Below are 23,018 nucleotides of genomic sequence, written 5' to 3'. Positions count from 1 at the left end.
GGTACATGGACACATATGCTGGCAAAACCCACACACATAAAATAATAAACTAAAACAAAAACAAAAACCCTCTCCTTCACTCGTCTCTTCTTTCCGTGCGTGTGGGCACACGAGCCACCACTGCCCGTGGAGCTCAGAAGCCAACTTCCTGGAGTGGGTTCTCTGTCCACCCTCTTGGCGCTTTACCCGCGGACTACCTCGCCCCAGTGTGCACCGCTGTTTCTTGGCCTGCAAAAATGCTTCGCGCTGACCACACTGGGTTCCCACTGGAAGAACAGACTTGATTCCTGTCCCAGAGTTGAGGGACATATTAGTGCATGGGCCAAGCGCACACAATTGTAAAGTGTGGTCCAACCGGAATTACATCTTTGGGGCTGCACCAAGCCCAGGGTCTTCTCTTTCTGCAGATCCGAGCCCCGGCGCAGGCGGGAAGCAGCGTGCAGCCCGCTCGACCACTTAGGCAAGCCCTGTAAACTCTCCCCGGGCGCTCAGGGTGCCATCGACTGCTCGGCGCTCTACAGATCTGGCCCCGGGGGTAGGCGGGCCCGTTTGCCCTCAGGTGGTATAACAGGCGCCGGAGCGAACCAATAGCGTGGGGCATCGCCCCGCCCCTGCCTTCCGATTGGCCGGTATCGTGGTAAGCCTCCTGAGGCGCCGGGAGCCAGCCGGACATCACCGCACTGGCCCCGGAGCGCTCAGTTCTGCTTCTTCCTTGTCGCCCCTGCTCTGCCGGCCGCCGCCGCCATGGACCAGTGAGTGACCTGCACGCGCAGCCGGGCCCGAGAGACTTCCGGGGCCGAGCGTGCTGATGGCGGGGCTCTGCCTCGCCGTCTCCCCGCTCCCCTCAGCCCCGGGGGTCGCCCGGCCCTCCTCGCGCAGCCCGCGCCCTTCCCCGGCAGGGTCCCCCGCGTGGGCAGCGCAAGCCCGGCCGCCCCTTCCCGGGAGCTCGCGGCTGCGACGGGCTGGCGGGGAAGGCAGGCCGCAGTGGGTGGGGGCGGCCCACGCCCCTTCTGCGAGCCAGGCCTGCAGGGGTGATGGCCAGGGAGGGCCAGGGCCGTCGAGGCTCCGCGGGCCCCGGTGCCCATTAGGAGGAGCTTCGGGGTCCGTGGAGCCTCCGCGGGGTGCGGGGTGCGGGCGGGCCCAGGTGCCTGCCATGCGATCGCAGACGGGGAGGTGCGGGCTACCCTGCCCTATGCAAGGCGACCAAGTGGCGCTAACACCCTTGCCTTGTGCTTTCTCCCGCCCGCCAGAGCTGACATTGCACTGATTGGACTGGCTGTCATGGGCCAGAACTTAATTCTGAACATGAATGACCATGGATTTGTGGTAAGTGGCGGGGGAGACACGTTGCCTTCCCGCGGTGAGCATTGGCATGTTTCTTGCAGACCCCGAGGCGGCTGGAGGGTGCTTCCCACCCAGTCAGCCCTGCTGTGGCGTCCTCGCGTTTGTAAAAGTCCTGCCTTAGTTGTGCTGCCCCTGTAGTCGAAGGAACGAGAGCTTCCTTGGATAGAGAGGACTATAAAGCAGCGGTTCTCAACCTGTGGGTCGCAACCCTGCTGGCCACCCTCTAGCTCCAAAAATAATTACGTTACGATTCATAACAGCAAAATTGCAGTTATGAAGTAGTTATGAAAACAGCGAAAATAGTTTCATGGTTGGGGTCACCACAGCATGAGGAACTTTACTAAAGGGTCGCAGGGTTAGGAAGTCTGAGAACCACTGGTGTAAAAGGGAGTCGGATCTCGGAAGATATAGCACTCTAGCCCAATTGGCTAGTGAAGCTTGGCAAGTGAGAACGGGATTTCTTTTTCCTTGTAGACGGCATCTCACTGTGCTGCCACACTGGAGTCTTGGCTTCAGGGCTCGGATCCTCCTGCCTGTGGGTTCTGAATGTTCTTTCTAAATAGTAACATGGCTTAGATGCCAGGATTACCAGGGACAAAAATCCAGGCAGTAGTGACAGGCTCAACCTGATAAGCAACAAGTGGCGGCTGGCCTTTGCCTCGGTTCTCTGCAGTTTCGTCCTGCTCTGACCTAACTTTGCAGGGATCAGCTGCACACAAGAAAAGAGAAGGCAGACCAGCTCTCTTTAGACCTTGGGCCAAATAGACGTTTTGTTGTTCTGGACCCACCACCCGAAGGTCACAGGTGTCCCAAATCCTCTAAGCCAGCCTTTTCTCCCCCAGGTCTGTGTTTTCAATAGGACCGTCTCCAAGGTTGATGACTTCTTGGCCAACGAGGCAAAGGGAACCAAAGTTGTTGGTGCCAGGTCCTTGCAGGAGATGGTCTCCAAGCTGAAGAAGCCTCGCCGAGTCATGCTTCTTGTGAAGGCTGGGCGAGCTGTCGATGATTTCATCGAGAAACTGGTAAGGCCAGCTCTGTTCTCAAGACTGCTAGCACCCCGAGCCTTTGTCTGTTCCTCCCTCTGACTGTCTTACTTCAGAGATGCTTTTATTTTCAGTTGCTGGATGTGAACTGATCAGTTCTGATGAAATGATTGCTTAAATATTTCAGTCTTGGTTGGCTTGATTGGCACTTAGACAATGGTAATTCTTTTTTATAGTTTTTTCTAAAAAGATTTTATTTTCATTTTACTTTGTGTGTATGAATGCTTTGCCTGCATGTGTAACTGTACTACACTCGAGAAGTACCTGAGGAGGCCAGAAGAGAGTGTCAGGTTCCTTGGGATTGGAGTTAATAGACAGTTGTGACTTACCATGTTGATGCTAGGAATTGAACCTGGGTCCTCTACAAGAGCAGTCAGTGCTCCTAAGCTGTCTCTCCAGCCCCTCCCCCCCCCAAAAAAAAGTAGTATTTGTGTGGGTGTAAGCATGACACATTGGATGTAGAAGTCAGAGGACAGTTTGTGGGAGTTGGCTGTACTTCCTCCATGTGATTCCTGGAAAGAACTCAGATGGCTGGCTTGATAGCATGGCAGGTACCTTTTCCCACTGAGCCTTCTCACTAGACCAAGGTTCTATTTTTATTTAATATATTATTATTAATGTGTGTAGGGGAGCATGCAGGTGGAGGTCAGAGTTCAACTTTGTGGAGTCAGTTTTCTTTTTCCACTTTTTTTGTGGGGTGGGAAGGAGGGATATGTCGAGATAGGGTTTCTCTGTGTTGCCCTGGTAGTCCAGGCTAGCCTCGAATTCAGAGATCTGCCTGCCTCTGCCTCCTGAGTGCTAGGATTAAAGGTGTCCCGTCCTGTCCCGTCCCGTCGTCCCCCCCCCCCCCCCCCACACACACACACACATACACTGGCTTCCTCTTCTAATTTTGCTTTGGTTGCTGGGATCAAGCTTGGGTCATCAGGCTTATTCAACAAGTGCTTTTACCCACTGAGCCATCTTGTTGTCCCCTTAATAGTATATTCTTCAGTGGTCATAATTCTGGGACCCTGAGGACATTTCAGTTTGTGAAGAGCAACAGCATCTGAACAGTGGTCATCTGTTAGTCTCTGTCTGGTTTGACATCTGGTGTTGTGCAGGTATATGTGCTTGCGTTACTGTTGTGTTCCTCTGCTTCCAGTGCTGGAGACTGACTGCAGGGCCTTGTGTATGCTCCATCAACACAAGCACCCTGCCTAAGCCAGATCCCAACTGTTTTTCTGTTTGTTTGTTTTAGTTTTTCTTTGTTTTTGAGACAGAGCATTACCATGCATTTCTATTTCTAGCTGGCCTAGTACTTTAGTAACAGCCCATCTGGCCTTGATCTTGACAATCCTCCTGCCTCAGTCTACTTAGTGCTAGGATTATAGGTACCATCTACCATACCTGTCTGTGTTTTCTGTTTTTGTTTTAATCCTGAGAATTAGAACTCAAGGCCTTTCACCTTCTGAGCACACTCTAACACTGAGATGTATCCCCAGTTCTGGTATCTTTTTTTCTGTTTTTTGTTTTGGTTTTTCAAGATAGGGTTTCTCTGTGTAACAGTCTTGGCTGTCCTTGAACTCACTTTGTAGACCAGGCTGGCCATGAACTCACTGAGATCCACCTGCCTCTACCTCCCAAGTGCTGAGATTAAAGGCGTACACCACTGCCCAGCTCAGCTCTTATATCTTGCAATGTTGACTGTAATATTTATGAATGTTTAGTGCTATTCATTAGTAAACCATTGTGTCCAAAATGGGTTTTATTTAGACATGAGTACCCCCGTACTCCTACAAAATAACAATTCTCATAAATAGTTGTTTTATTTAGCATCCTTATACCAATTTGTTGGCTTTAACAAGAATATCTTTCAGAGAAAAAAATATGCTTATGAATGAAGAAGAACAGGAGAAAAAATTTATTTAAATACTCAGAAGTAACCACAATAGCCACTTGGGGGGGCGGGGAGGTATTGCTTTAGAAATGTTATGTTAGAAATAATGTGGTCACAGAGGGAAGGGTTGCAATATCTAGAAGAATATTGTTATCAGGTTTGTTTTCAAGAGAGAAGAAACTGTATCCAGTTCGCTGCTGTTTTAGGTGGCTTAAAAGGAAGGAAGCCATGATAAAGGACATAGTGAGCTTCCTGTGTAACATGATTGTAACATGATCAAACTGCCCACCATTAGCTCCAAACAGTGGGCGGAAAGCTGGTTGATTTTTCTTCAACCTAGGAAAGGACTAAAGTGATCTCAAGTGGAGCTTTGGAAGGGGAGACTGAGCAATAAAGAATAAAACCTGGCCAGACGTGATAGTGCACGTCTTTTTTCTTTTTTTTTTTGGTTTTCCGAGACAGGGTTTCTCTGTGTAGCTTTGTGCCTTTCCTGGAGCTCACTTGGTAGCCCAGGCTGGCCTCAAACTCACAGAGATCCTCCTGGCTCTGCCTCCCGAGTGCTGGGATTAAAGGCGTGCACCACCAACGCCCGGCTAGCGCACGTCTTTTATCCCAGCTCTCCAGAGGCAGAGGCAGGTGGGTCTCTGAGTGAGGCCATAGCAAATTCCAGGCTACCCAGGGCTGCACAGTGAAACCCTGTCAAGGAGGGAAGGGGCAAAGCAGAGGGAGAGAAGTATGTTATGGAGGAGTCTGACTGGGTTAGTTAGTTAGCCTCCTACTTAAAGGTGCAGTTACAGCCAGAGAGGATTACTGGAGTCTACATAGTGAATGCTTTCTCACTGTCTGTGTGGGATGAATTCTTGTTTTTAGTGGTCAAGGTATGTTTCATTTCTGTCTTTGGTCCACCCTAAGCTAATATTTGGTTACAGGTACCATTGTTGGACACTGGTGATATCATCATCGATGGAGGAAATTCTGAATACCGGGATACAACAGTAAGTGTTCTTCAGTCCAAACTCTCAGGTCTTGAGAGCATTCTAGAAAGAAATATTAGCATTGTAAATGTGACAAAATCGTCACATTTGCCTTGTGATCCTTTGGGGATTGGTACTGGTGGACTAGATCTCAGCCTTTTTCTGCTAAGACACTTGATGGATGGTCTTTTAATAAAAACCCAGAGCCAGATAATCAGTGTGAAAGCTGAAAGATCAGAGAAGCAGAGCAGGCGCTAGTTCTTACCTCTTCAAAATCCTCAGCGTAAAGAGAGAGAATTCCTGTTTCCTCACACCTTATATACCTTTCTCTGCCCTGCCATATTACTTCCTGCAATTAAAGGTTTCTGAAGCAAAGGCATGAGATCTCAAGTGCTGGCATTAAAGGTGTGTGCCACCACTGCCTGACCTTTGTGTCTAATCTAGTGGCTGGCTCTGTCCTCTGATCCTCAGGCAGGTTTATCAGGGCACACAATACATCACCACACTCCTAATTGCTTGTGTGTGTAACTCAAGAGACGATGGCTTAGATACAGTAGGTTGAGAGCTTTTGTACAATCTCTGCCTTCTATAATGCATGGCATGCCACTGTGCAGCATGGTTGAGAAGCACTACCTTCATGGTGCCAGACGCCAAGGCAAGTTGCATGGTCTGAAGTGTGAAATGTGTAAGTCACCCACTGAACTTGTTCTCCATTGCATTTTACCCTGTAAGGTCTTTTCCATTAAGATGGGAATGTGTGTTCAGGTATCCCTCTTGGGGATTGTGTAGATATCTCAAAAATCAGTGTTTTCTTTTAAATTTTTTACAGGGCCTCAAGCTTGTAATCCTGTATTTGTAGCCTTGCAAGTATTTGACTTACAGGAGTCTGTTACTGTTTTTAAAGTTTAGCTCATCTACACTGAATGTACACACTGTCTTGAGTGACTGCCTGCTCCTAGTCCCTTGGGTCATTTACTAGCAAACCTGAGCTCTCTGTACTGGCCTTACACCTCCTCTCCTTCATCAAAAGGAACTTATTTATGTGAAGAAACCCTAAAATTGTTTTTCTCTCTTAGAGAAGATGCCAGAACCTCAAGGCCAAGGGGATCTTGTTTGTGGGGAGTGGAGTCAGTGGTGGTGAGGAAGGGGCTCGGTATGGGCCATCACTCATGCCAGGAGGGAACAAAGAGGCATGGTGAGTATCATCAGCACAACGTGCATTGCAGCACAGGACCAGCCTGGTGTGAACAGGATCGGGAGATGGTTCTGTGCTTGGTCTCCACTGTGGACATGGAGGGGTTAGATCTGGGAGGCATTGGGCATGTTCTGTCACACAGACATTTTGTTCTTATGTCACATAGTGCTTGCTTTCCTCTGGCCTGTGTCCTGTCAGAGCTGCCTTAGCCCAGTCCTAAGCATTGACTTTGCAGGTGTCAGGTTTGGGGGTCTTTTCTTTGGTAGAGGGTGGAATAGTGAGGGGAAGGTCTTAGAGGTTACTATGAATTAATAGTGAGAGTGAGATGGAGTGAAGAGTTGTTTTTGCTACAATAAGGGTGTCTCTACTGCACTGCACCGTCCTGGCTTTCCTCTGATCCAAATGTGCAGATCATGTGGTACCTGGTAACAGACACCCAGATGGGGAGGGTGTCTTTAAAGATGCTCTTGTTTTGCTTGGGTTGGAGTCATGGCTTGTTCTGATAAAGAGATGGAAGATTCTTCTGGTGCTTTGTGGGGACCGGGGTAGCGAGATGCTGGGATGAAACCCAAGGCTTCGTGCATGTTAAATGTGGGCTTTACCACTGAGCTACATCCCTTGCCACTCTTCCATGGTGCTTCTGCCTTGCCTTTTCCCTTGTGTTGACTCAGGTGTTCTACAGCCTCCACTCTGAGGCCCACACACACGGTGTGGAGCTGCACACTTGTCCGCAGTCCAGACCAGAGTTTCTCTGGGAAGTTGAGCATTACTCTTAGAGCAGCGTTCTTGAGCATTGACCTGAAGGCTCAGGCCTTCTCTTGTTAACTGAACTATACTTCCCCCTTCCACAGGCCCCACATCAAGACGATCTTCCAAGCCATCGCTGCAAAAGTAGGAACTGGAGAACCCTGCTGTGACTGGGCAAGTTCTGGGCTCCCCTTTGACAAAGCACACAGCTGAAGAAAGACCACCTTGTCCCAGTGGTTAGCTCTGTGCTATAAGCTTCTCAGTTGAAGTCACTGCCCAGCTGGTCCCCGAAGCACATACCTGTCTGTCACTGTCCCCTAACCAGTCCTTCAGGGCCTGGAGGTTAATGTGTTGAAGCAGCTCCTCAATCCTACCAAAAGGAGGACTTCAGAACTAGGAGCAGGGAAGCGAGGGGTCCTTATAGCTATTTACTTTGTGGTCAAAGAATGCTGAAATTAAAGTGGGTCTGCTGCCTTGTCACATCAGATGTCTCACTCCACAAGGATCTAAGAATCTCTGTGCATAGCCTGGGTTTTGGGTTTTCTGTACTTGGATGTTCACCAAAACTCAGGAATCTGGCCATAGGCACTTTCCCTCCTGTTTGGTGTTGCTGTGAGAATAAATACCCCATCTTGTGGCTTCAGCCAGTGCCGTGGATGGGAAAAGCATATCAGCCTAGGGAGCAGGAGTTGCCACTAGGCTTCTTTGTTAACTGCTGGTGTGACCTGGGACAGATCACTGCAGGAGGACTTGTCTGAGAAATCCCCAGGTGGGCTAGATGGTCTCTATGCTCTCACCAGCCTTTCTTCCTCTTCCCTTTCCTTTAATTTTACTTTCTTTTCTTTTTTCCCTTTCCTTCCTCTTCCCCTTCCATTTTCTCTCTCTGTCTGTCTCTGAGTTGTAGTTATCTATCTGGGGTATATGTGTGGGAGAGTTCGAGGCTGCACGTGGAGGTCAGAGGACAATTTGTCGGGGTTGGTCTTCTCCTCCCACCATGTGTGTGCTGGGATCAAGCTTGGCAGCAAATAGCTTTACCTGTTAGACCATCTGACCGTCCCCAACACTTAGTGTCTCCTCACTGTGTAGCTCAAGCAGACCTTGGGCCCTCAATCCTCCCCCTCCGTCTCCTGAATTACAGACCAGTGCACCACCACACCTAGCTCCCTTTTTTATACCTGTTATTTTATATGCTCACTTTGTTATTTTAGTAATATGTATGATTAAGAGTAGGGATAACATAAGGACCCAGGCTTGTGGGCATAAGGGGAACCCTCCCACTGACCTGCCAGCTTCGCTGGCTGCCTTTCCCCAGGGGTCAGTGAAGTTCTGTCATCCTCTGCTAAGGTGGTCAGAGGCTGTGATGTGAAAGCTGTCCAGTCTTTCTAATCTTAGTCTATGGGACTCCTTCCTTGATGGCAGAGCACTACCATTAGAGTGCAGTGGCGGTAACTTCCTTTTAACCCCCTCTAGGACAAAGTCAAAAGGAGAAGCCAGCTTGCACTTGTGGGTCTTGACAACTCTAGCTGCAGAGTTGACTGCTGAAGTTGGATTCAGGCCCTAAGAATAAATGGTAGAGAGTGTAAGCTAGACCCTGGGTCCATTCACTGCTGGAGCAGCAGGAAGGGTGAAGTAAGATGTCCTCATCCTGCACAGTTAGTGTCCGAATCGAAGGGCGGCCCGGTGATGGAGGAAGCTCTGTCTGATAGGAACATCACAGCATCGCTGCAGCAGCGACTGCCGGGAAGGACTGTCCCCGCTGCTCCACCGTGGAGACAGCTCCCGTGACTGCAGAGCCAGTGCCGGGAAGGGCTTGGCTCTGCGGACCTTGTTCTTGTTCTCTGCCCATTAGTCAGTTTCAGAACCTGGCTTCCCAGGTAGCCTTTCTAGAGGGCAGAATGTCTTGCTCAGAGTAACCCAACTGAAAGACCCTCCTTAAATTCCCCATGATAAATTGATAAACTGATCAACTGAATACATCCTGCTAGCTTAGCAAATACCTTGCCAGTGATGGGACCATGAGAGAATACCTTTCTGGACTTAAAAGGTGAAGGTGATACCTTGATAGAAGGGCATTTTACCCTCAGTAGCTGTTAGAATGACTGCATTACTTTTGTATCTAGGAAAAATAGAAGTAATTTATTCTGACCAGCAATTGCTAGAAATGTGTTAACTTGAAGACCTGGAGACTTTAACCTGTGGCTGGAGTAGGGGCTTCTTTTAGAGTGAGAAATAGTGGGAAGCACAGGCAAAAGAGCTTGGGCGTGTTAGGAGGTTCCTATTAGAAAATCCTGCTTTCTCACGGTAGTTTTGTATGACGTGGACCTTTCTGAGACTTCTCTTGTGTAGTCTATTGCTCTGAAGGCCTCTCGTTCTTATGCCCTGACAGGTGGGGGACGAGGGGGCCGGGCACTTTGTGAAGATGGTGCACAATGGGATCGAGTATGGTGACATGCAGCTCATCTGTGAGGCTTACCACCTGATGAAGGACGTTCTGGGCATGCGGCACGAGGAGATGGCCCAGGTGAGTCCCAGGCACTGTCTCCACCTGAGAATCACTGCTCAGATGAGGGAGAACTTGCTACTGACAATTAATACTTCCTCCTTCCTGTTGGCCTGGCTGTCTGGAGGCCCGCATGGACTCAGCCTAATGTAAGGGAAGCGACGGTAATGGCATCATAAAATGTGATAGCCAGCCAAGAAGCAGTAATCATGGTCAGCAGTTAGTGAGCCATGCTTTGTCAGACACTGTGTGTCACCTCATACGTGTCCCTCCCCTGGAACCCTGGCCTGAGGCATGGTAGACAAGTCCTCTGTCACAGCCCATCCCAGTCCTCACTCTCTTACTCTGCCTTCGCTCAGTAAGTGAGGGAAGTTGTTGTCTTTGTTGATCAAGCTAAGATTAGAGCTCTGGAAGTTACTCAGAGTAGTTCATCCCGGGGCGGGAGAAATAGCTCAGCAGTTGAGAGCACTTGGTACTCTTGCAGAAGACCAGGTATGGTTCCATTTCCAGAACCCTAGTGGAGGCTCACAGTCATCTATAACTCTTGTTCAGGGTATCTGATGTCCTCATCTGACCTCTGTGGGCCTGGTATACAGGTGGTGCATATGAATACATGCAGGCAAACACCCAAACAGGAGAAATAAACGATTGATAAGCAATAATAAACCTTTAAAAAAATTAAGTTCATCCCAGTGGGGAAACACTTTTTTTTTTTTTTTTTTTTTTTGGTTTTTCGAGACAGGGTTTCTCTGCGTAGCTTTGCGCCTTTCCTGGAGCTCACTTGGTAGCCCAGGCTGGCCTCGAACTCACAGAGATCCACCTGGCTCTGCCTCCCGAGTGCTGGGATTAAAGGCGTGCGCCACCACTGCCCGGCCTCATTTCCTCAACATTTTATTATGAAAATATTTGAACACTGGAAAACCTCACTGTCTACACATGTGTGCACACCACCTGGATCCTACCATAGCATTTCCCTGCACTTGGCCACCCATTGTCCAGCCCCATACTGTTTCATCCTGCGTGGAGACATTCCCAGGTAATCTGTAGGAAACAGGACCATTTCCCCAATGCAACATCATTAGATAAACACTGAATTACAAACAGGCAAGTCTGTTTTACCAATCATTTTAAGAATCTTTTATTTATTTGTTGACAATTTTATACACATAAAGTATATCTCTATCGTACCCACTCCAGCCTTCCCATTCTACTCAACTCCAACACCCTTTACCTCCATGATGTCTCCCTCCTCCCTCATATTCTCCCTCTCCCTCTCCTCCCCCTCCCCCTCTCCCTCTCCACCTACTGGCTCTAAGGTCAACAGCTGAGTTGAGTTCATGAGGGCAGCAGCCATTTTAGGTTGGGGTCCTGAACTGATTACTGAGTAGAAGAGTCAGTCTGAGCAAGAATGTCTGCTTGCCCTTCGCTGCGTCTGTGATGTGACCAGCTCTGTAAGCTCCATGTAGAGTCGTGTGTGTGTGTGTGTGTGTGTGTGTGTGTGACGGACTGTCACTGAGCTTCACCTCCTGTCCCTGACCCTCACTTATCTTGGCAGCTGCTTGTCTCACTGGCTTGGCCTTGTTCATTCTAAAACATTTAACTTAGTTTTCATTATTTTTGTTTGTATTTAATTCGTTTACATAATAATGTATTCCTACAATGAAAGTGAGTGCTTTACTATATGCAAGACATTGTTCTAAGTATAAGACAGTGAAGGACTGGATGTAGCTCAGAGGTAATGTGTGGCAATCGTGTAAGGTACTTGCTATATGAAAGCATGTAACAGTGAAGATAACTAAAGTGTTTGCCTCAGGAGCTTGAAGACAAACAGGAATAGTGAATATAGAGTTTAAAACTAGTGATCATTATTGTAGACAAAAGCAAGCTGGGAATAACAGGCAGGTTTGGTTTGGCTTTGGACTTTTAGATTTCTTTTTTTTTTAAGATTTATTTATTTTTATGTGCATTGGGTGTTTTGCCTTGTTGTGTCTGTGTGAGTGTACCAGATCCCTTGGAACTGGAGTTACAGTCATGAGCTGCCATGTGGGTGCTGGGAATTGAACCCAGGTCCTCTGGAAGAACAGCCAGTGCTCTTAACCACTGAGCCATCTCTCCAGCCCGCCCTAATAGACAGGTTTTATTTTGTTTCCTATCTTTATTTTTGTGATACTGGGGTAGAACTCAGGGCCTCCTGCTCACTAAGTTTGTGTTCCACCACTGAGCTACATCCAGTCCCAAGAGATGGGTTTAGATAGGGCAGGAAGGTGACAACAAGCATAGACCCTAATGAAGTAAGGAACTTGGCTCCATGGAGAGGGCAGTTCCAGTGGTGAGAAGTTAAACCACCAGGCTGACACTCAACACAGCTGCCTTACCTGGTGGGCATCACTCAGTAGGCAGGAGTACGAGTCTGCTGGCCCCATGGCTCAGCAGTGGGAGCACCACCTATGGAGGCAAGGATACGACAGATGAGCCAGGGTGCCCACATAACCCACCCCACCTTCTCTAATGTGTAGGCATTTGAGGAGTGGAACAAGACAGAGCTGGACTCCTTCCTGATTGAAATTACCGCTAATATCCTCAAATTCCGGGACACTGATGGCAAAGAGCTGTTACCAAAGATCCGGGACAGCGCTGGGCAGAAGGGCACTGGGAAGTGGACCGCCGTCTCAGCACTGGAGTACGGCATGCCTGTCACCCTCATTGGTAATGTTGCACCTTTCACCTGTGCCTTTGGTCCCACTGCTCTGACCCTGCTGTCCTTCTGGACTTGTACTCCGGATAGGTATTGGAGGCGGTCTTTGGCCCTGCTCAGGTGACAGTGCACCTTTTCCTCTTTCTGCACATGGGAAACTGTCTGCTTATGGGCTCCAAGGTAAATGGAAGTTCCTGTCCTTTCTGTGTGGTTTTAACGTTGGCATATTTTAACATTTGACTCAGGTATAGTCAGTAACCTAAGACCTTTGTCCAGTTGGTTCTTGAGATAGTCTTGATAGGTAGCCCAGGTTAGCCTTGAATGTACATTTTCCTTTTTTTCTTTTCTTTTTCTTTTTTTTTTTTTTTTGGTTTTTCGAGACAGGGTTTCTCTGTGTAGCTTTGCGCCTTTCCTGGAACTCACTTGGTAGCCCAGGCTGGCCTCGAACTCACAAAGATCCGCCTGCCTCTGCCTCCCGAGTGCTGGGATTAAAGGCGTGCGCCACCACCGCCCGGCTTTTTTTTTTTTTTTTTTAGGTTTTCTCTGTGTAGCTTTGCGCTTTTCCTGGAACTCGCTTTGAAGACCAGGCTGGCCTTGAACTCACAGAGATCTACCTACCTCTGCCTCCCGAGTGCTGGGATTAAAGGCGTGCGGCCCAGCTTTGAATGTACATCTTCTTGCCTTCGCCTCCTGAGTGCTGGGAGTGCAGGCATGCCTGACTTTTGGGGCTTGTTTGTTGTTTTACTGATTTCTGTAATGGGTCCAATAACGGAAGTTCACAGACTAACACATTTTGTTTATGTAATGTAATCAACATTAATATTTTACAGGTTCTACCCACAGATACTGGAAAAACAGGGCATAACCTAGGTTCCTTCTCATTTAGAAGGAAACTGCTGTCCGTGTCACTTTCTATTAATGGACTACACAGCCAACTCAGAGGTAGAAGGCAGGGCATGGCTCAGGTGGTCGAGCGCTTGCTTAGCTTGGGTTTGGTCCCTGGCACTGCAAAAACCAAACCCAGAAAACAAGAGACTGAGAAACCCAAAACTGGTAATGGACTGCTTTGTTGTTGGTGTTTGGAGACAGAGTCCCGTGTCTGTTTGTCTCTGTAGCCCAAGCTGGCCTGGAACTCATGGAGATCTGCCTGTCTCTGCCTCTTGAGTGCAAAAACTGTTCTTTAAGAGTAAAATTAAAAGCCAGGAGGTGAATCTCTGTGAGTTTGAGGCCAGTGTGGTCTATAGAGTGAGTTCTAGGGCAGCCAGGGCTACACAGAGAAACCTTGTTTTGAAAAACAAACAAACGAATAAACAAAAAAAAAAGAATAAAATAAAAGGAGCTGAGTTCAAACCCTGAGACCCACTTGGTAGAAGGAGAGAACCAACCCCTGCATGTTGTCTTCTGACCTCCATATGAATGCCATAGCATTCACATGTCTACAGAGAGAGAAGAAGAGGGAGAGCGAGAAATAATGTAATAAAAAAGGAATAATAAGTCAGGCACAGTCTGCTCCTGTCACCATAGTTACTCAGGAAGCTATGACAGGAAAATCACTTGAACCTAGGAGCTCAAGATCATCCTGGGCATGTGTGTAAGTGGTGTGCATGTGTGTTCATATGTGTGGGTGGACATTCCCATGCATACAGATGTGGAGGCCAGAGATCAGCATCCACTGTCTTCCTCAGTCACTCTTTACCTTTATTTACTTATTTATTTTTGAAACAGAGTCTCTCCATTGAACCTGGACCTCACTGATTGGCTAGAGTAGCTGGCCAGCCGGCTATGGGGACCACTGGTCTCTGATCCTCCTGGGCTATGATCATAGTCATGTGTGGCCACCTCTTGGCTTTTTTACACAGGTGATGGGGACCTGTATGACAAGCACTGTACCGACTCTGTCTTTTCTTAAAGGATAGAATAGAATGCCCTCTGCCAAGATTGGAAAGATTGAGCCAGGTGCTGACAGAAATCTTTGCTCCTGGTGGAATGGTTCTTCTGTAATAACGCGGGCATTTTATGTTTACTTTTCCAGATACAGCTGTCTCTCCCTCCTTCTCCTCCTTTATTTTCTGATTAGTCATGCCTCACCCTGTGTTAGACATTTGGGGCAGGGCAGAGGTGTGTGTGTGTGTCCTGCACAAGTAAGAGGAAGTTGGCTGCATTGTGGCCAGTCCCAGTGGTGCTGTGTGCAGCGAGTACTACCCACCACTGACTCGGCTGCATTAACAGCATTACTGTCCTCAGTTGTAGACTGGGCTCCCTCCCACCAAGCTGGCTGAATGTGGTCCTTTCCTACCTAATGAAAAGAGGAAGGACACAGTCTCAGTCCGGCTCGCTATATGACCGGGAGGGTTTGCCACACCTGCTGTTGCACAAATGTCAGTTATGCTGCAGGGAAGGAAAGGGTTGAGTAAGAGCAAGAAGACATCTCCTCCTTGCCTTGTTGTCTAGTGGTGGCTAGTACCCCTTCCCCAAAAGTGCCATGTTAGTTGTTAGTCCCAGAGATTCGACCCATTTTGTTTGGAGGAAAAGAAAATTGATTCATCTGAAATAAATTGAGCAACTGGCCTGTCACAAGGGTGGTTTGTGAAAGCATTAAATGTCTTAATGTATTGTATTGAAGGATATTGTGAAACCAGTGGTTATGGATATTGAAAACAGCTGGGGGTGGAGAGATGGCACAGCAGTTAAGAGCACATCCTTCCCTTTCAGTGATTGGCTTCCCAACACCCACATCCAGTTGCTCCAACCCATTGTGACTCCAGTGCCAGGGACATCTGACTCCTGGCCTCTGAGGGCACTTGCATGCATGTACACACACACACACACACACACAATTAAAAATCTTACAAAAGTTAAAAAAAAAAAAACAACAAAAACTAAGCCTGGGGCTAGTGAGATAGCCTAGGAATTAAGAGCACTTGTTGCTCTTGCCTAGGATCTGGGTTTGGTTCCCAGCACCCACATGGTTGTTAGTGGTGGTCTGGAACTCCAGTTCCAAAGGATCTTATGCCCTCTTCTGGCCTCTGAGGGTACTGCATGCAGGTGGTACATGGACACATGAAGGCAAAACACCCATACACATAGAAATAATAAATTAAAAATCATTTTTTTAAAGCTGGGTGTGGTGGTGGTGAATTCAAGGCCAGCATGTTCTACATAATGAGCTCCAGAACAGCCAGAACTAAGAGAGACCCTGTTTCAAAAAAACAAACACTCAAAAAATAAATCAACTTTTTTTTCAGGGAGGGGGGTGGTTTTGAGACAGGGTTTCACTATGCAACAACCCTGGCTATCCTAGAACTCACTGTACAGACCAGGTTGGCCTTGAACTCATAAATCTGTCTGCCTCTGCCTCCCAAGTGCTGGGATTAAAGGTATGCGCCACCACCACCCAGGCATGTATCTTTGAGTCACATTTAAAAATTTATTTTCAAGCCGGGCGGTGGTGGCGCACGCCTTTAATCCCAGCACTCGGGGGAGGCAGAGCCAGGCGAATCACTGTGAGTTCCAGGCCAGCCTGGGCTACCAAGTGAGCTCCAGGAAAGGCACAAAACTACGCAGAGAAACCCTGTCTCGAAAAACAAAAACAAAAAAAAATAAAATAAAATAAAATTATTTTCTCCAGTGGCTAGGCAGTGGTGGTGCACACCTTTAATCCCAGCAGATCTCAGGAGGCAGATCTCTGTGAGTTTGAGACCAGCCTGGTCTACAGAGCTAGTTCCAGGACATCCAAGGCTACATTAAAAAAAAAAAAAAAAACTCTGTCTTGGGGAAAAAATTTTTTTCAAATCAGGTATGGTACACATCTGTAATCCCAGCAGTTGGGAGGTAGAGCCAGGAGGACCAGAGGATCAAGGCCATCCTCTACCACATAGTAAGTTTGAGGTAGCTTGTACTTTGTGAAATTCTGTCTCACAACAAAATTACTTTCTTCTAAAATAGAAACTGGAATTTTGCTTTTGCGTTAATATTGAGTAACTATGTGTAATTATTGCCTTACCTCTACTTCACCTTAAAACTTCCCTTGAGTTTCATTTTGGTCTTATGGTTGAATGCATTCATGTGAGGAGGCTAACTTAAGGGTTTAGTTGTGGAATTGACTCTTCAGAGCTCCTAACCCAGGTTACATTTGGGCCAAAGCACCCAGCTCTTGGTGGAGGTTGGAGCTTTCTCATCCTTGCTCACACCCCTTTCCTCAGGTTTCAGAGGTTGGTCTTAAGGATCTCTGACTGATGCCAGGTGGTGGTAGCACACACCTTTAACCCCAGCACTTGGGAGGCAGAGGCAGGTGGATCTCAGTGAGTTCAAGGCCAGCCTGGTCTACAAAGTGAGTTTCAGGACTGTTTGTTACAGAGAAACCCTGTCTCAAAAAACAAACAAAAAAAGGATCTCTGGTCCCCTTGGTGTGTGTTAGCTCTGTCTCTCACCCCTGCTCTGGCTGTGCATACCCCTTTTCTCTGGTTTCAGGTGTTGGATCTCTGACTGGCTCTCTCTTCCCCACATAGGAGAAGCTGTCTTCGCTCGGTGCTTGTCCTCTCTGAAGGAGGAGCGAGTTCAAGCCAGCAAAACGCTGAAGGGCCCCCAGCAGGTCCAGCTGGAAGGCAGTAAGGAGTCATTCCTGGAGGACATTCGAAAGGTGGGCAGCCCCTAGCAGCTTTGGGCTTTGGTCCAGGGAAAGCTTGTGGGGGTTGTAGAGATCCTCCACCCTGTTCTCATTTCCAGCCTTCCCTGTGCTGTCCCCCTCTCTGGGGTCTCCTCTGAGGGAGAGTGAGGCTGGGAGGTGGGGGTGGCTGTCCTCCCCTCTCTGGGGTCTCCTCTGGGGGAGAGTGAGGCTGGGAGGTGGGGGTGATGGGTCAACTGCAGCTCTGAAGCCTGGCGTTGCCTTCTAGGCCCTGTATGCTTCCAAGATCATCTCCTATGCTCAAGGCTTTATGCTGCTCAGACAGGCAGCCACTGAGTTTGGCTGGACCCTCAATTATGGAGCCATTGCCCTCATGTGGAGAGGGGGCTGCATCATCAGAAGGTAAGGAGAGGAGAACTCAGGGCTGCTGGCACAGGGCCCAGACAGTGCTTGCATTTCCTGTGGCTGGGAGCAGCCGTCCTGTCACTGAACACTGGCAACAGCGTGGGTTACATTGGCACAGCTCACTTTTGTCTCATGCAGCCCCCTTTGCTGTCGGCCTCCACACCTTAAAACAATTGTAGTTCAAAAGTATTTGGGGGGGTGGGGGAGAAATGAGTGGGGCGTGGGGGCACACCTGTAGTCCGAGCACTCCCATGGTAGAGACGGGTGAATTTCTGAGTTCAAGGCCAGCCTGAGCTACATAGTTCTAGTACAGTTATGGCTACGTAGAAAAACCCTTCTCAAAAGAAAAATAAACAAAAGGTATACAGCACTTGCTAGGCCCTGGGCTCTGCCACCAGCACCAAAAAAAGGTTCTGAACATTTAGAGACTATTTTCTTAGCACTGTTCCCTAGGCAGGACAGTGAAGCTGCTTTATGTAACATTTACATTATAAGCCAGCTAGAGATGATTTAAAATAGACACAGTTTGTGTAGGTAATTTGAAATACCAGTTATTTCTCTGTGGGAGGCACTACAGGTGCCAAGCACATGTGGAGGTCAGCAAAACTTGTAGGAATTCTGTCAACTTCTAAGTATATCTATCCCAGTTATACATTCTGGGCCTGGGGAAATTCACAGGATTGAGTTCAGGGACCCACTGGACCTACTGTGAGTCTGGCTTTAGCCAAAACTCCGATAGTCTCCTGACCTCCACAAACCCCCACGTTAGCTGGAGGGCCACAATGCTTCTTTGGATCTCCAGAATTAATGTCAGTTCAGAACTGTATTCAGTAGCCTCAGTAAAGTCTGTTCTCCCCGGCCGCCAGTGTAGTCCCCTTGTGAAAGGCTGTAGGTCTCGCTGAGGAAGGCCTGGAGCCAGGCTAACAGTAAAACACTTAGGTAGTTTATCAGTGTCCTTCCTCGGGCACCTAGCTGTTCCTGCAGGGGGTTCTAGGTCTGCACATTGGTTTATGAGCTGAGATGCCGTCTTGCTGTGGTCCAGTGTAGCCTTTCTTCCCTTTGTTTGAGCGTTTTCTGCTTCTTCTTATCTCTTCCATCCCTGGACACACCACTGCAGCCAGTGTCAAAGGTCCACAAGAGTCATGCCACCATAAAGTCACTTCACGGTGCTGCCATTACAGGTCAGGCCTTATGGTCATTGCTGTGCTGCCCGTTACAATATCTGCACTCACCCTCAGTATTCCCTTCTACCTTGTGGTACCTGGGGGACTCTAGGGCTGGTAGTAACCCCCTTTACCCACTGAGCTGTGTCTCTGACCCATTAAATACTAGGCTGTCTTAGGAGGGGCTTGAGCACCCACAAATTTTGACTGAACCCATCCCCTGTCCACACTTGAGGGACAACCCAGTCTCTCCAACTGGATTGTCTATACCACATCCTGCAAGTAGCTCTGTGAGGAGTATCCTGGCCTTGGACTTGTCTCCTGGGGCCCACTCCTTTTTTCTTTGATAGGGGTTCTCACTTAGCCCAGGCTGGCCTTGAGCTATGATCGTTCTGTCTCCACCTCACTCTCTGTACTAATAAAATAAAATAAATGTTATTTTCTTTTAAATATTTCTTATGGGGCTGGAGAGATGGCTCAGCAGTTAAGAGCACTAGCTTTTCTTCCAGAGGATCCAGGTTCAATTCCCGGCACCCACATAGTGACTTACAACCTTTGTAACTCTAATCCCAAGGGGTACAGTGCCCTCTTCTGGCCTCACTGGCCACTGTATGCACCTGGTACACAGACACACACACGCTTCATGCATTTGCAGGGTCGTGCACATGAACCACAGTTGTGTATAGAGATCAAAAGACCATTTGTGGGGATGAATTCAGATGGTCAAATACCTTTCCCTGCTGAGTCACCTCATTGGCTCCTCTGTACTTCTAAATGTTATTCTGCTAGCTCTGAGGGGTGGGGTGGGGGTGAGAAATGTGACTTTGCATCTCTGTAGAGTGTGCAGTGCTTATTATTTCCAGACGTTCAGTCTGCTGCTGTTTTAAGATTGATTTCTTGCAAACTATTTCAGTGTATTCCTGGGAAAAATTAAAGATGCATTTGAACGAAACCCAGCACTTCAGAACCTGCTGCTAGATGACTTCTTTAAGTCAGCAGTTGACAACTGCCAGGTATGTGGTTGGCAGTGGGTGGTGCTGGGCTCTCTGGGTTTCATTAGCAGCATTGAAGCCTATGGAGTCTGCTGTGTAGACTGGAACTTCAGTGTCTCGGGCAGACTCAGCCACTGACCTTCTGCTCTCTGTGCTCAGGACTCCTGGCGGCGGGTGGTCAGCACTGGGGTACAGGCAGGCATTCCCATGCCCTGCTTCACTACTGCCCTCTCCTTCTATGATGGGTACAGACATAAGGTGCTGCCAGCCAACCTCATCCAGGTGAGCTTGGGAGCGGGTGGTTCCCGAGGGTTTTGTGCCTACGTATCACCCTAACCAACCAACTGCATCCCTTTCCTAGGCTCAGCGGGATTACTTTGGGGCTCACACCTATGAACTCTTAGACAAACCAGGAGAATTCATCCATACCAACTGGACAGGCCACGGTGGCAGTGTATCATCCTCTGCATACAACGCCTAGTAGGACTGTAGCTTCGCCCTCCCTCCCACCAACAGGACAGTCCCTGTGGCACGCAGCACTCCTCTTTGCCCTAGTTCCTGCTCAGATCTTTTAGCCAAGTGTTGGCTGTGATTGCTGAAGAAGTCACCAAGGTCTGTTGTCTGGTAGTTCTGACACCATGTGCTCCACCTCGACCTTTTGCATTGCCCAGGAACTGACCTTGTGCGCCACTGCGTGACCGCTCCCTGACTGAGCTGGGCCATGTGGGTCACAGGGGATGGATGTGTGGATTGTACAGCCTGAACTGTGGATCATGTATGGGTTCTGTTGTCTTCCACTCATAACGGCTATAGTTACTTCTGCTGGTTTCTGGGCGTGCCTGGACGTAACAGCCGCCATTCCATTGCCAGAGGTCTGCACTGAGTTCACTGTATGGGAATTGATTGCTTTTCCTTTAGCCTTATTCATTTTGACTCTGTTTTGTTTTGTTTTCTCTCTTTTTCAAGACTTCAAATAACACAGGACACATTAAGTTGAGGGTAACGATTAAGTGTGGAGGGAGGTGAGGAGGCACCAAGGAGGAGGGGACAGGGCTCTCGTGTTGTCTTGTCTTACTGGGCACAGTAGGTGCCTGGATTGGATGTTCATGTAACGTCTACCCCATCAACACTGGTAATAAACTTTTTAGACTGGCTTGGTCCTCTTTGTGTCCGCTTCTGTACCAGATCTGTCTGGGTCCCACCCTGGCCTGCCATGGATTTTTAGTGCCCTCAGTCTTCCTGAACCAGACTTTCATTTGTCTTGTTTACTGATAGCTTTAGCTGGCCTGGGGCCATTGAACTGTGTTAAGCCAGCAGTGAGCTCCACTCCGTGATGATTTTTCTGGACTGATTCAGAGTCAGTCCCATGAGGGGCCTGAGAGCAGAGCAAACAATGGCTGTTTGGACAGCTGGCAAGTCTCATCCGGCTCTGGTTCAGTCTCAGGAGCTGCAGGACAGGCAGAGAGAGCTATGTGGGAAAGCAGCTTTTCATCAATCCTCTGCCTCAGGCCTCCTGGAGTACAGGGTGCATCCCTACCCCTCTTCCTAGATGTGAGGGCCAGGCCCACCTGCCCCTCCAGACCCCACTTACAGACTAAGGACTGTGAGAGGCACTCCTGAGAGACAGGTGGATGCCTGGAGAGTAGAGCAAATCCTGAGGAGAAATGAGGATGAAAACCTAAGACCGGGAGCCGGGAAGCTCAATGCAGCCCTTCCTAGTTCAACTTGGAGAAGCTGTGGAAGGTAGGATGGGGTCTCTAACCCAGCCCCATTCCTACTGGCTGTGTCACTGGGGAAGTCGAGTCGTGCTCATGGTCTGTTTGCTCGCAGGCAGACGATCTCCAGTGAGAACAGTAGCAGTTGGTCCTCGGCACCTGCACACGTAGCTGCTGTGGAAGATGTGGCCTGCCTTGTGTTGGTGGGAGTTCACTGTGATAGATGTTCAGAAGGACTCTAGCCAGTGTCCTGTGCATAGCACTGTATGTGTACCACTTAAGGACAGACTAGAGCTTCTCACACTCTGCCGTCAGCAAGATGTCCCCGGAAAGCGTCACAAAGTGCTGGTTGGGGTGGAGCCCCGCATACTGCATTTCCAACAAGCTCTCAGTTGGTGTCCATGCTTCTGGGCATAGCTGTGCATGAACACAAACCAAGAAGCAAAACTGCCCGGGGACTAATGTGCAGTCTCATCAAGGCCAAGTAGTTAGAGTTTAGATTCAGAGCCGTCCTGACAGCCTTTTCCTCATGGACCCAAGCACGTTGCAGTGTGTTCATGTGCATGTAGACGCCTGATGGTTTTTTGACTCGAGGTCTCTCTCACTGTGACCCAAGGCTCGCCCAATTCAGCTAGGCTGTCTGGCCAGTGAGCCCCAGGGATTCACCCGCCTCTGTCTCCCTCCCCAGACAGATTTCAAGCACATGCCTGGCACCTAATGATCTTTGCTTTTTTTTCATGGGTTCTAATCCCGCCCTATCTCTTGCTAGCAGTGATTACAACACTTGCTTAGCATGAGTGAAGCCCTGTGCTCTGGCTCCAGCACTAACAAGGAAGCAGCAGGATGGCTCAGCAGGGAGAGGCCAAGCCTGACCACCCGAGTTCAGTCTCTGGCCCAACTCCTGGAAGTTAACCTCTGACCTCACATAGTGTGTGTGGTGGGCTGAGCATGATGACACACTCCAGCGTGTGGGAGCTGGAAGATGGAGAGTTTAAGGCTCAGACCCCTTCCCCTCCTCCATGTAGGTAGAGTGCTTGCCCACCATGCACAAGGCCAGGGGACACCTGCAATACAAGCCAGAAAAGAAAGACTGGGACTGGGGCAGGGAGGGGAAGGGTTTGGTTATTTGTTTGTTGGGATTTTTTTTTTCTTTTTTCTTTTTTTTTTCTCAGTCTTTCTATGTAGCTCAGGCTAGCTTAGAACTCTTTTTTTTAAAAAAATATTTATTTATTTATTTATTATGAATACAGAAGAGGGAGCCAGATCTCATTACAGATGGTTGTGAGTCACCATGTGGTTGTTGGGAATTGAACTCAGGACCTCTGGAGGAGCAGTCAGTGCTCAACCTCTGAGCCATCTCTCCAGCCCTTAGCTTAGAACTCTTGATCCTTCTGCCTTGGCTTCCCAAGTGCTGGGATGATAAGCATGTACTAATAGGCTGAGCTGGAAGCTGTTTTTTTTTTTTTTTTTTTTTTTTTTGGTTTTTCGAGACAGGGTTTCTCTGTGTAGCTTTGCGCCTTTCCTGGAGCTCACTTGGTAGCCCAGGCTGGCCTCGAACTCACAGAGATCCGCCTGGCTCTGCCTCCCGAGTGCTGGGATTAAAGGCGTGCGCCACCAACGCCCGGCTGGAAGCTGTTTTGTTGTGTGACAATCTCCCAAGTTCCAGGCTGGCCTCATATTCACACTGCAGCTGAGGATGGCTTTGAACTTGTTATCTCCCTGCCTTTACTTCTGAGTGTTGG

At 48.7% G+C, this 23,018-nt stretch overlaps 1 protein-coding gene across 1 annotated transcript; it reads left to right on the top strand.

Annotated features, from left to right (window-relative positions):
• The first annotated feature begins 617 nt into the window (after positions 1-617).
• On the top strand, positions 618-20,715 carry Pgd (phosphogluconate dehydrogenase). Its single transcript, XM_076563520.1, has 13 exons — positions 618-752; positions 1,251-1,326; positions 2,187-2,366; positions 5,196-5,261; positions 6,317-6,435; positions 7,287-7,356; positions 9,569-9,703; positions 12,199-12,388; positions 16,886-17,016; positions 17,270-17,403; positions 19,483-19,582; positions 19,721-19,843; positions 19,923-20,715. Exons 1-13 carry the CDS (start codon positions 745-747, stop codon positions 20,040-20,042), a joined length of 1,452 nt encoding a protein of 483 aa, XP_076419635.1. The 5' UTR covers positions 618-744; the 3' UTR covers positions 20,043-20,715.
• The last annotated feature ends 2,303 nt before the right edge of the window (positions 20,716-23,018 follow it).

The sequence above is a fragment of the Peromyscus maniculatus genome, chromosome 2 (genome assembly GCF_049852395.1).
Source record: "Peromyscus maniculatus bairdii isolate BWxNUB_F1_BW_parent chromosome 2, HU_Pman_BW_mat_3.1, whole genome shotgun sequence".
NCBI classification, from domain to species: Eukaryota; Metazoa; Chordata; class Mammalia; order Rodentia; family Cricetidae; genus Peromyscus; species Peromyscus maniculatus.
Note: the sequence above shows the minus strand (reverse complement) of the source record. Positions and strands in the feature narration are given on the sequence as shown.